This window comes from Leuciscus leuciscus (genome assembly GCF_965113295.1).
Source record: "Leuciscus leuciscus genome assembly, chromosome: 3".
NCBI lineage: Eukaryota > Metazoa > Chordata > Actinopteri > Cypriniformes > Leuciscidae > Leuciscus > Leuciscus leuciscus.
In genome coordinates, this window is record NC_138727.1 from 49,089,619 (window position 1) to 49,102,082 (window position 12,464).

A 12,464-nucleotide genomic window follows, 5' to 3' on the forward strand; every position below is an offset into this window, starting at 1 on the left:
GATTAAATTATATGCGCTTATATTAATCATCCCAGCTAACAAAAAACGTTCAAAGAACTTTTGCTAACGTTCCCTTTAAGGTGTGAAAATGTTATTTCTAAATGTTCTCTGAATGTTCAAATTGTCCAGTTTCTTTTTCTTTTTCTTTTTTTTTTTGGTTATTGCCATCATTAAACATTCAGGAAACATTCCATTGTATCATTTTGCAAACATTATGTGAATGTTACTTTTAAATGTCTTCTGAAACAAGGAGTAGTTAAGTTTTAAGCAGGGATGAGGAGAGGTGTGCAGCAGCAGTTTATCCAAAAAACACAAATCGAGATAATCCAAAAAAGAGACAGGAAAATATTCCAAAAAGGGGAACCACAGAGATATAACCCAGACAGGGGAAACCGGGAACACAACATCTTACAAGAGAGAGACAAGCAAGAACAACGACAAACAAAAGACAACTGAAACACAGGGGTATAAATACACCGGGAACACAAGGGCTAATGATGAACAGGTGTGGATAATAAGTTATTACGGAAACTAATGAGGGTAACTACCGAGACAAACAGGAACTAAACACAGGAAGATAATAGGCTATATGGACAATGGGCACAGAAATATATCATATGACAACACTGATAAACAGACTCAGTGAATGTCACAGTAGTAACATTTAAATACATTGGTCCAACTACAATGTTTCAGAACAATGTATAAATAACATTCTGAGAACATTATTAAAGACCAGATAACTTTGAACAAATGTTCTTAAAATGTTACTTGAAGAACGTTTGATCATAAATTTTAATGAGAATGATATAGTTTGCCATTAACCAAATTTATGAGGCTTAACAACTTCAAAGGGAGCTCATTCAATAAGAATTTCCTTTGTATCCTTAAATCCCCCACAATCCTTTGCACACATTCCTATTCATGAAAAAGATCTGACGGAAAACGAGTCAACACTGAGTTTATCTGAGTTCATTATGAAATGTAATACACAAATCATGTTTTCGGAGGCATACATGTTATCTTTTGTTTTGTTGTAAATGAATCACTTAACACTAATCCACTGGGAGACCGCAGACGCTTGTCATTACATTAATAAAAGGCCAGTTAATTTAAAGATTTTTAATAAACCGTATTTTCACCCGTGAAACAATCACATCTCAGCCTCAAAAAGTCAAGACAAATGCAACCTTAGTAAAGAATAATCTAAAGAGTGCAATACAACACACAGGCGAAGCCAACAGTCGATACATGGTCACTCAAAAACAAAAATAAGGCACTAGCAGCAACAAATGAAGTCCATTTATGTTTCTATATTTTATCAAAATATTCAACAACTGTGTGGACCAACAATACATTTAAAGAAAGATTTGGGTTGCCCACTATTCATAAATTGTCATCTATTAAGTTGTATACAGCCTTGCACTTGCAAAGATGATCATGTGGGGAGACATGACAACTCAAAAACAAAAATCAGATACTAGGACGCCATCTAGTGGCTAATAAATGAAACAGCAACAAATGAAAACTGCCCTAGTAACTACACAACCTCAATTTGTTTTATAAACACTTTTTGTTATAGGCCCAATGGTTGAAACTCTCTTCTCATCCTGGTAGAATTAAATTATAGAAGTGGTCTAAATATTAAAACAGTGTTTAACCCCTTATCAAAGTGGTTACATTATTAACAGGCTTAAATTTGGCATTACCACCACTGTGAAACTAGAGCAAGAGATCTACCAGCAATCAGTTAAAATAAAGGTTTAAACACATTATGCACAAAAAACAGAACTACTGCATAATTTAGACGCACACATACATCAAAAATCAGCACATTAATCTCAACAATGGTGCCATTAAAAAAAATAACATTCAGCTTCATAATTGATTCATTCTGCAGTGAGTTGTGTACGGGTTGTGTACTATGCTGGAACCCAGCATGCATTGCGACATCAAACTTTTGATTGTCGCCATTGTTTAGATTCATGTGCTGATAGTTGATGTCTGTGTGTGTCTATGTTTTATGCACTATATGACTCCAATATGCTTCAAAATAACTGAATGAAACATTGCTGGATCTCATGCTGTAGAATCACAGAGATACTACAATCAATAAATATAAAATTTAAATACCCATAAAATCAAAGATTAGACACAGGAAGAGATCTGCGAATCAGACGAGTCCAAGACGATTATAGCATCGTCAGCCCAAAACACCTGATCAACCTCCTCTTGGCTTTTTCTTACCATAATAAATGTTTTATAAACTCACAGTTGTGCAGCCAGAGAGAGACTAACAATAAAGAATCAAGAGTCCAACTAAAGTGAATATTGATCACCATAATGGTGACTACAAACTTTTTTAATAAAACATCAACAGCTAAACCTCTGTTAATTCTCAACAATCACTTTTGTACATGTATGAAAGAAATAATGTTAAACTAGGTTGTAAACTGGTTTCACACTCTGGCTGGAAGTCAGTTGTAGTTCTTGTGCTTCTGCTCTTGTTTCTCTGTTCTTCCGTGATTCCGCTTGTTAACAGCAGGTGTTCATCCGTGTCTGAATTCACTCAATTCTTTTCATTCACTCTGTCAAGTGGACTTGAATGGGAATAGTGGGAATAGTGAATGAGGGCATAGGGTGTGATTTGGTGCACAGCCTCTGAGTTTCGACTTTGATCGCTGTTAATTCACAGTTAATTTCACATGGCTATTTTCTCAAAAACAACAAATATTACCCAGAATGCATTGTTGTACTTATTTATTTTTATGCATTTGGCAGATGCTTTTATCCAAAGCGGCTTACCTTGCACTTCAAGGTACACATTTACATTCTTATCAGTTATTGCTTTCCCTGGGAATCGAACCCATGGCCTTGGCGTTGCAAGCGCCAACGCTCGACTGTTTTTACTACTTTATTACTGTTTTAATGGAAAATAGTAACCATACAAGATGGCAACCCGGAGTTCACGTCTTGGATTTATGTGTTTCTATGTCAACACTATCAACGCCGAAATTAATCTGCAGCAGTCAGGTGGTACAACCAGAGCTCTGTAAGTTGTTTACGTTGATCATTATTATTGTAATGATATGTGCTTTGAGACATGAGGTAATTTAACTCCGTCACTCGTCTCGCAATGCTTTCCAGATTCTCCTCTGTGTGTTCATGTATTTTGAAGGAGGCGTGGCTTTGGAGACGCTCTGAAGGGAGGGTGGGATCTTAGGATTTCAAAGCTAACTTGCTATATATATATATATATATAGCCTCTCCACAAATGCCTACCCTACCTTTAAATAAAGGCCATTTATGTATCTATACTTTTTATCTAAATATTCAGTACTGGGTGGACCAAAGATCAATTTAAAGAAAGATTTTGTGTGACTACTATTCATAAATTGGTCTCCATTGGTAAATACAGCCTTGCAATGCATTCATTGAAAAGATGATCATGGGGAAATAGCCAAAATAAAATGGACAAAAAATTACCTTTAGATTTACTTCATCATTATTTATCACAAATAACTGGTATGTGTGTGTTTGTGCATGAGTGCAGAAGAGCGCTGTGATTCAGCAGTGTTCAGTTGGAGCCTCAGGGCTTCGTCCTCTTACTGTGATTCTACATCACTACATTTTCCACAGGAGAATCACGAAACAAGCTTGACTTGACCTGACATGAGAATTTCCTTTGAATTACTGAGAGTACAAAACCATTGTTTTAGAATTTTTATATATATATATATATATATATATATATATATATATATATATATATATATATATATATATATATATATAACAAAAACAAATCATCTTTATAATCATATTATAAAATATAATATATAAAATATGTTTATAAAATCATAAAAAAAAAACATTTGTAGGATTTACTTGATAAAATCCTCGTAACAATTTGCACTAACACATTTTAAGTAAATGTTACTGCTACTGCTCTGTACAACTTAGGCCTACCTGTTATTACCAAGTAAAATCGACTTACTATTGAACTTATTCATTTGACACTTAATTGACACTTAACATTTAATTGAAGTAATTAACTAAATATTACTTAATTATATTATTTCACATATAGAATTAAGTAACATCTACTTAACTAGCTTAATATAACAAAATTAACTTTTTACTCCAACAATATAACTCTAAATGAAAGCACACTTTTAAAGTATATCCTTTACTAAGAAAAATCTAGATATTGTACAGTTTACATACTGTATCTATGTAACGGAGATAAATGGCATCTGAACACAGAAACCTCAATACTTGGTACACAATACATAATGACGGTAACATTCGATAGATCGTTTTTGTGTATGAATGTGTCCTTTTGAGTAAAAAAGGACACAAAATGGCAAGTCACCAAACCTAACAACAATTGCAATGATAAAACGGTGTAAATACAGCTGGGAAACAGTGAAAAATTTAAGTTGCATGATGGGAACACCAGTATTAGAAACATTTAGTAGGTTTTACTTAAATTTATTTGTTGATATTACGCTTTAATTTCGACAAACTTGAATGAGTACTAATATAGGATTTACTTTATATTTTGGAATTCTTGCCTGACTAACTTTTTCAATTTGATTTCTGAAGCATTTACTTCACCACAGAATGATTTTTATCAGTGTAGTCCTATAAATATGCTGTGTCCTCAGTGTCCTAATGACCCTTCAGTATGAAGGACAGCAGTGAGGATAATCCGTCTGTAAAGTTAAGTCAGTACAGTAAAGTTACCAGCTCAGCATCTTCAGCGCTGCATTCATGCCTCACTGAGGTGTTACACATGTTGAACATGTTCTTGATGTTCTTGAGTGGTTTATACCATCACTGCTAAAAAACTGCATTTAATTACTCACATAAATGTCTCATGAAGTGCTTCCCATGCATCTAACAAAACAATTTTAGTTGAAACTTTTGTTCAAAACGTGCAGTTTTAAAAAATGATTTTAAGGGAACTTTACTTTACATGAATGATGTATAAACGTATTTGAGAAACGTTACTGAAAGAACTTTTGGCTAACGCTTTGTATCGACTCAAAATTGTGAAGTTGCCAGAGCGTTAGCCACAGTTCTGAGACCGATCCCTGTGTTAGCCAAGTACGCATGGGCAATACAAAACAAGCTGCGATCACTATGGCAACCCTATTTAAAACATTCAGCTCTCAAGTTCTCCAGCACGAGAGGAGTTTAGCAAGTCATCTGAATGCAGCTTAACCTAATCGTCATCAAGAGATAATCTGTTACGGTGTGCTGACGCATATCTGTCTGTGTGTGTGTGTGTGTGAGTGGGAGTGAGTGTGTGTGTGTGTGTGTGTGTGTGTGTGTGTGTGTGTGTGTGTGTGTGTGTGTGTGTGTGTGTGTGTGTGTGTGTGTGTGTGTATGTGTATGTGTATGTGTGTGTGTGTGTGTGTAAGGCCTCAAGCCAAATAATGTTTCCTAGACATTAGGAATATGATGAAATGTCTCCTCTCGGATCCCACTTAATATTCACTGTACTAATTACTGGTGAAATAAAATAGCACCAACACATAATGAAAGGAGAGGAGACGTTTCTAATGCTCTGATGGCTCACTGCACCACTGTAAGGGATTATCTGAAGGCTACTTAAAGAGACACAATCACACACACACACACAATACGTATGACCTGAAGCGCTGGGATCTTTATTACATAAGACTCCCTCAAGTCAGTGCACGCGGACACACACCTGGCACACACACACACAAGTGGACAGTCAGCGGTCAATGACAGAAAGAGGTCTAATAATCAGAGATCTTCAGGCCAGAAGTTTGAGAGCCAGGATCATCATGACAGTGTTTTGCTGTGGTTTATTTATAGGCTCTGCTCTGCATCAGTCACAATGCTGCGAATGAAACCCTTCAGAGAGAGAGAGAGAGAGAGAGAGAGAGAGAGAGAGAGAGATGTGACAGTGAGGATGGACTACATTGGTCCAGTGCGCTTTATATCCACTCAGAAGTGAATCTCAGTCTCTGCTGATCTGCAACTGCTCTCCACCTCAACACTGACAAAAACAGGCTGAGAGAAAGAAGAAGAAGAAGAAGAAGAGAAATAAAGAGAGAAGGATGCTCTCTTACAGATGTAGTGTGTAGGTGTGAAACTGTCACTGATTTTCAACTATTGAGCACGAAGAACAAGAGCGGCGCTCGGTTGCAATGTCAGCGCGCAAGTGTGTGTTTTTCAGGATTATTCCCACGACACGATAAGAAGAGATTTGGATGGTGGAAATGTGAGTTGAGGAAACTCTCCAGCACTAATAAATACACATCAAGGCTTCATCTAAAACACAATCTGAACTGGTCAGGTGAGTAACAACCTATCGTATCTGTCAGTGGATTATATAACTGTTTTGTCTGGAGATCTAATCTTAGTTCCTCGTCATTTTGCTGTGCTCAAGTAACTCAAAATAAATTTGATCCTAAAGTTGTTTATGTTTGAACATGAATGTGTGTTTGTGTGCATGTGTGTGTGTGTGTGTGTGTGTGCGCTTGTGTTTTTCTGGCTATGTAAATTTCGTGCTGCTCCATCTAGGCCAGCCCACGCGCGCCTCTGGTTTCCATAGCAACTGTCGGGGTTTAAAAGGGGTAGAGGATGCGAGACAAAGTGGAAGCTCGTCTTTACACTCGGCTTTTACAACTCAGCAGCAGAGGATGAGCTAATGCATCTGCAAAAAATAGTAGCCGCAACCATTATTTAACCAGGTAAAAGAACTAATAGGAACTAGAGTGGCCTTGCAGCAGACAAACACAAATGGAAATAACCAAAAGCCAAAAGAAAACAGGATGCAGAGTCAATTTAAGTGTCACGCACAACTAGATTTGAAAGTTGTATTCCTGTGCAAAACAAACCATCACAAGGTGAAAAAGTAGATGGGAAAATAAATAAGCCACAGTTAAACCTAAGATGGATTTATGAATAACCAGTGTGAGTTCCTGTTAAAACACCAATCATTTTCTTTTACTTGTATTTAACCGCAAAAGTCCTAGTGAATAATTATCCAATCCAATAACCAATGGAAGTTACAGCAGAGTCTGTCTTCCTCTGTAGTTTATTTATGTAATAATTATGTAAGAATACTTCAATATTGAATATTTATTTATATTTATATTCAGTGACTTAAGTTTTTTTATTATTTGAATTAATGCATAATTCGCAATACTTTATGCAATAGTTCACTGCCACAAAGAAGTGTAGTTTTGTCTTTAACTTGTAATTTTTTTAAGTTGCCATGAAACAGAAGTTGCGATAGTCTTTTATTCCCTATTGTGACGTATATCTGAGTGAAACTGCTTCTCGAACAAGAACAAATGTAGGGCGGGGCTTGATTTCATCCGTGGGGAATTGATTGGATGGTTGTGGTTTGCTATTGGTGAATCTCATGTGAGTGACAGGTTGCTCCGCCCTCATGCCAGTGAACACATCATCAGAGGCCCTGTTTACACCTGGTATTAAGATGTGTTTTGGTCGATCGGATCACGAGTGAACGACACTAAATACAGGTGTAAACGGGGTTTAAAGCGTTTTGAGCTTGTCCACTTTCCACCACTTCCAGAGGAAGTCGAAAACACATCAAACAGCCACAAAAGACCGTCTTCTTCTCTCTGTCTACTGAACTAATGCGTGAACATTATGGGAAGAGCTCTAGCCAGACGGGGTTTAAACTATCGGCTGGAGACTCAAGTTTGGTTTGAAGATGAAAAACGTATCAAGCACAATGTTCTCTCATCATTCCTGATTTCTAACACACACTCACAGCGTTCGGATGATCTTGCGTCTGTCAGAGCAGAAACTAAAGCTGATGCTCTTCGTGTCTTCTCCAGTCGTGTTCATGTAAATAGCGTGAGCTTATTTTGTCCATTATATCAAAAGATCTGAAAAAAATAAAAACAGACATTTACCCGCCCATAGACCCTCCCCTCGAAAAATCAGGACAGAAGTGGTTGAAAGTGGACAAAAGAGACGGATTAAAACACCAGGTGTGAACGGGAATGTGTCTCCCTCGTCTACTTGTGATCCGATCGACCAAAACACATCTTAATACGTTGAAAAACAAGAATTGTGAATTTCGATTTCATAGTTACTTTAATGTTGTGATTCATCTCAGAGCTGGTTGGTTCAGTTCATTTCTTTGGTTACACTATTTTAAGGTGTCATTGTTACAGTGTAATTATATATATAACTACTGAGTAATATTAAGCAACTACTATGTACTTGTACTTACTATAGGGTTAGGGTATGATTAGGATTTGGTTGAGGGTTAGTTGCATGGAATTATGCATAATTTACTGTATGGTAAGTACATGTAACATGTAACGAGGACACTGTAAAATAAAGTGTTAACAAATAAAGTGTTACCATGTCTTTTAACAGAAAACTTTTTTTGAATTCTTTTCACAGTAAACGAATGAAAAAAAGAACATTCATCTGTGCTCTTTCTCTTACAGCCATGGCTCTAAGCCCCACCCTCATCTTCACTCTCGCTCTGATTGGCTGCTGTGCTCTGGAGGACCCGCCCACGCTTCAGGCCCCGCCCCCTCCTCATGGGTGTGGCGCTACAGTGGACCCGCCCTACAGAGTTCTGTGCGACCTGGAGTCCGTGTGGGGCGTGGTGCTGGAGGCCGTAGCGTGCGGTGGGACCGTATCCGCTTTGACTCTGGTCATGATTCTGTTAGCCAAGCTGAAAACGGTAACGGAACCGGAGAAACGGTGTGGCGTTGGTCCCCTCCTCCTCCTATTGGGCGGAACGGTTGGTCTCTTCTGCCTATCGCTGGTGTTCTTGGTGGGGCGTGGCGAGGTGCTCTGCATAGTGCGGCGTGGTCTGTGGGGGGCGCTGTTCGCCATGTGTTTCTCGTGTTTGCTAGTGCAGGGAGTGCGACTGAAGAAGCTAGCCGGAGGGAGGCGGAGCCTAGCAGGGAGTACTCTCGCGGGATTGGCTGTCGCACTCACCGTGGTTCAAGGCATCATCGCTGGAGAGTGGCTGCTGCTTACGGTGGTCCGCGAGGGACACGCCGCCTGCGATTACCTGCCTTTAGACTTCGTGTTGGTGTGTAGCTACGCTCTAGTGTTGTTACTAGCCGCCACTGTGTTGTCGTTAGCCGTCGTGTTGTGCGGCGGGAGCAACCGAGAGGAGTCGAGCAGGAAGTGGATGAAGTGGAGGTGTAACGCCGTCTGGCTTTTCCTCTCATGTCTCTCTTCGCTTCTACTCTGGGTCGCCTGGCTTGGTCTCTATCTCTACGGAAATGCTGGCATCATGACCGCGGCGAAGGATTGGGATGAGCCGGCATTGGCGGTTGCCTTGGTGACCGAGGGTTGGATACTGTTGTTATTTCACGCTATCCCAGAAACGCACCTGTGTTTGCGTCCGTCTGGTCAGAGGAACGCAGACTCCGGGCAGAACTACTACGACACCCCTCAGCCCCCGGCGGCGCAAAGTTACCATGACGACGAGCGGCCAGCCAATCCCAGAGCTCCGTTCACAGAGAGTCAGGCATACACTGTAGAGGAGCACAGCGCAGGTGGGTCGTTAAACAAAAACATGTGCAACGTTATGGGGAGGTTAGGTTTTGGTTGTAATTTTTTTTTTAAATAACCATTCCAGACAGCAACATAGTGTCTGCCCAGATCCGGGCCACATCTGGAACATGTGGATTCAACACGTACCAGATGTGGGCCGGATCTGGGCCGACACTATGTTGCTGTCTGAGATTAGTGAACGTTCTGCATATAGGTTCTCTTTAGGTTGTTACAAAAACCTTCCAGCAACGTTCTGGGAAGGTTAGGTTTTGGTTACAAAAAAGAAGCAACAGAGAATGTTTCTAGAACATTATTATTTGGTTCTCAAAAAAATAACCAAATGGCAAGTTTGGCAATATGGGAATGTTAGGGGAATGTCTGTGTTTTCAGGGGAGAAACATGCAAAACTTTTAAAGCTCATTTAATTGCCCATATGTTTAAATAATTCATATTTTTTCTTTCAGCTTTATGCTGTATGGACAGATTAGTGTTATTACACAGATTTGTCTTTTTTTTTTTACTTTTTTTTTTATATAATAATATACATATTTAATATATATTGTTGTGGTTTTCACAGTTCTGCAGGCTGGAGGTTATCATAACGGACTAATCCGGCCCGCAATACCCTTCAGGAGTCACGTTTACCAGCCCACTGAGATGACACTGCTCATGAATGCAGGACCGGTGAGATACAATACTATACATTAACAATACATTTAGATACTGAATGAGTTTCAGTCTCACACACGATTCACGTCCTGCTCTGTGTTTCAGATCCCAACCGCCCCTCCAAACTTCACAGGGAGGCATCTGTGGTGAGACCGGCTAACATGGCAATAATGTCCTCTTCTACTTCGGCTGGCTTCACAGGGTCAAAAGGCACTTTATTAAGGTTCCATGTTAATAATTTGGGAATGCTCCACTAATAAAAAGACCTAAAGTAAAGCTGTTTTAATTTAACGGGCATTTTCAACATGGGAGCAGGCTAATTTTGCACATAATCTCTTTTAAGTGCTTAATACAAAATACAGGAAGCATTACATATTTGATATCACACTGATGATGTCTGTTTAGATTAAATGAATCAGACAAATCATGAGCTGATGAGGACCTGTCAGAATTGAAGTCCATACTAAACGCCATTCACAAGCCAAATTTACTTACATAATGCGACATTTCTGAGCGTAAGAGAATAATTGTTTATATGAATTAATGATTTTAATCATTGTGAAGTGATTGGCTGTTTAAAAGTGTCACTATATGGCAAGTGATTGGAACATGTTCTAAGCATGTTTTGCTAATGTTCTCATTAAGTTATGAAAACGTTTATTTTTTCTGAATGTTAGCTGAACGTTCAAAGCGTCCAGGTTTTAAATGTTTTAAAAACACTTTTTCTTGGGAATATAACTTTTGAATATTCTCCGAACATTCTGAAACAAGTAGCAGCATTTAAAAAAACATTATTTTTGTACTAACATTTTGAGAACATTATTAAAGACCAGATAACACTGAACGAATATTCTATAGAGAGCAAAGGCTGGGTTCTGGAAGTTAAAACTTCATTCATTTTCTCCATAGGGAAATTGATTTTTAACGATAACTTACTGTGAGCTGTGAGGTTGTTAATCAATGGTGTTTGTTTCTGCTGAAGATGTCAGCCCACATTATTTCAGCTTATTTTTAAAATAATCGTGTTTAACAGTGGAATTCCTGATGAAAAACTACATTACCCATGATGCTGTTCAAAAATGCCACCAATCAGAGTCAAAACAAGCAACAGGCGCCAAAATAGCTCTTTAGCTCCACCCACTACCATGAAGCGCTGCTAATGTGCTTTTATATTTGTATAGATATATGCATATTTTGCAAAAAAACTTAAAATATATTGTTTATATACAATCAACATTTGTAAACGAGAAGTTGTATATTTCTCCTTTCTTTTTAATTAAATTATACTTCATGGGATTGTAGTTCTTGACCTCACCAAAGCTAGGCTACACAGTCTTTTGCTTCATATCAAAGTTTGTAGTGTTGTGTGATTCACCTTATAGCTGACTGGCTTAATGACTTATAACGCTTTAACAAATACTTTTTTTAAATCCCAATGGGAGAAATAAATGAAAAAAAATACTTCCGGAACTAGCGGGCGCTGTTGCACTCAATTACCGTTACTGGAATAACATTTGTTCATAACTTTGAGAGAACCTTGCCAGAACGTTCTGAGAACGTTCCGTTAGCTGGGTGGGGATTTGTGATGTCATTCAATAAGGCCCGTTTACAAAGAATAACATGCACAAAATTGTGTATTAAGGAAGTAAATAGGGTTTTCATGTGATTTCATGTTGACTTTACAGAGAGATTGTGTGAGAGAGAATGAAACATGTATTATCTCATTAATTTCTAGCCTTAGCAAATCTTCTGCCTGCATTCCACTGTAAATAATCAAAATATCTAACTTTAAAATTTATTAAAATGTATTTAATTTACTTAAACTGTTTTGTATAAATTGTCCAATTGTTAAACCTTTTTAAAATGTTTATCTTTATGTTTGTTTTGATATCACATCAGCGTTTGGTGTTTTTTTCCCAAACTTTGCACGCTTGATTGCCAGTCTTCATGATGCAGTTGATGCTATTCATCTATGAATTTTACGCCGTGTTTGATCTTGTAAGGCAATACTGTGTTCTTTGGAGTAATGAATGTGTATGAATGCTGCAGTCTCACAGAATGAGACACTTTCAACAGGGTCGGTGGAAAAGTGAAATTCGCTCTTTATTATGCTCATGATGTTCAGATCTATCGCACAGAATGGTTGTATTTTTCCCTATATTTGATGTCTCTATATTTGAAATAAATTATAATAAACATTCCTACCGTGTTTTCAAATCGTCTCCTGTCACTGTTCGCAAACTGCGTTG

The 12,464-nt window shown here is 38.1% G+C and overlaps 1 protein-coding gene across 3 annotated transcripts; it reads left to right on the forward strand.

Moving 5' to 3' along the window:
• Positions 1-3,784: 3,784 nt before the first annotated feature.
• Positions 3,785-12,415, forward strand: gprc5bb (G protein-coupled receptor, class C, group 5, member Bb). Of its 3 annotated transcripts, none has more exons than XM_082164458.1 (4): positions 3,785-6,734; positions 8,478-9,548; positions 10,124-10,230; positions 10,321-12,415. In XM_082164458.1, exons 2-4 carry the CDS (start codon positions 8,480-8,482, stop codon positions 10,363-10,365), a joined length of 1,221 nt encoding a protein of 406 aa, XP_082020584.1. In that variant the 5' UTR covers positions 3,785-6,734; positions 8,478-8,479; the 3' UTR covers positions 10,366-12,415. The 3 variants fall into 3 exon arrangements, with proteins under 3 accessions (XP_082020584.1, XP_082020582.1, XP_082020583.1); XM_082164456.1 differs by having other exon boundaries at positions 3,785-6,337; positions 6,565-9,548; XM_082164457.1 differs by having other exon boundaries at positions 3,785-6,337.
• The last annotated feature ends 49 nt before the right edge of the window (positions 12,416-12,464 follow it).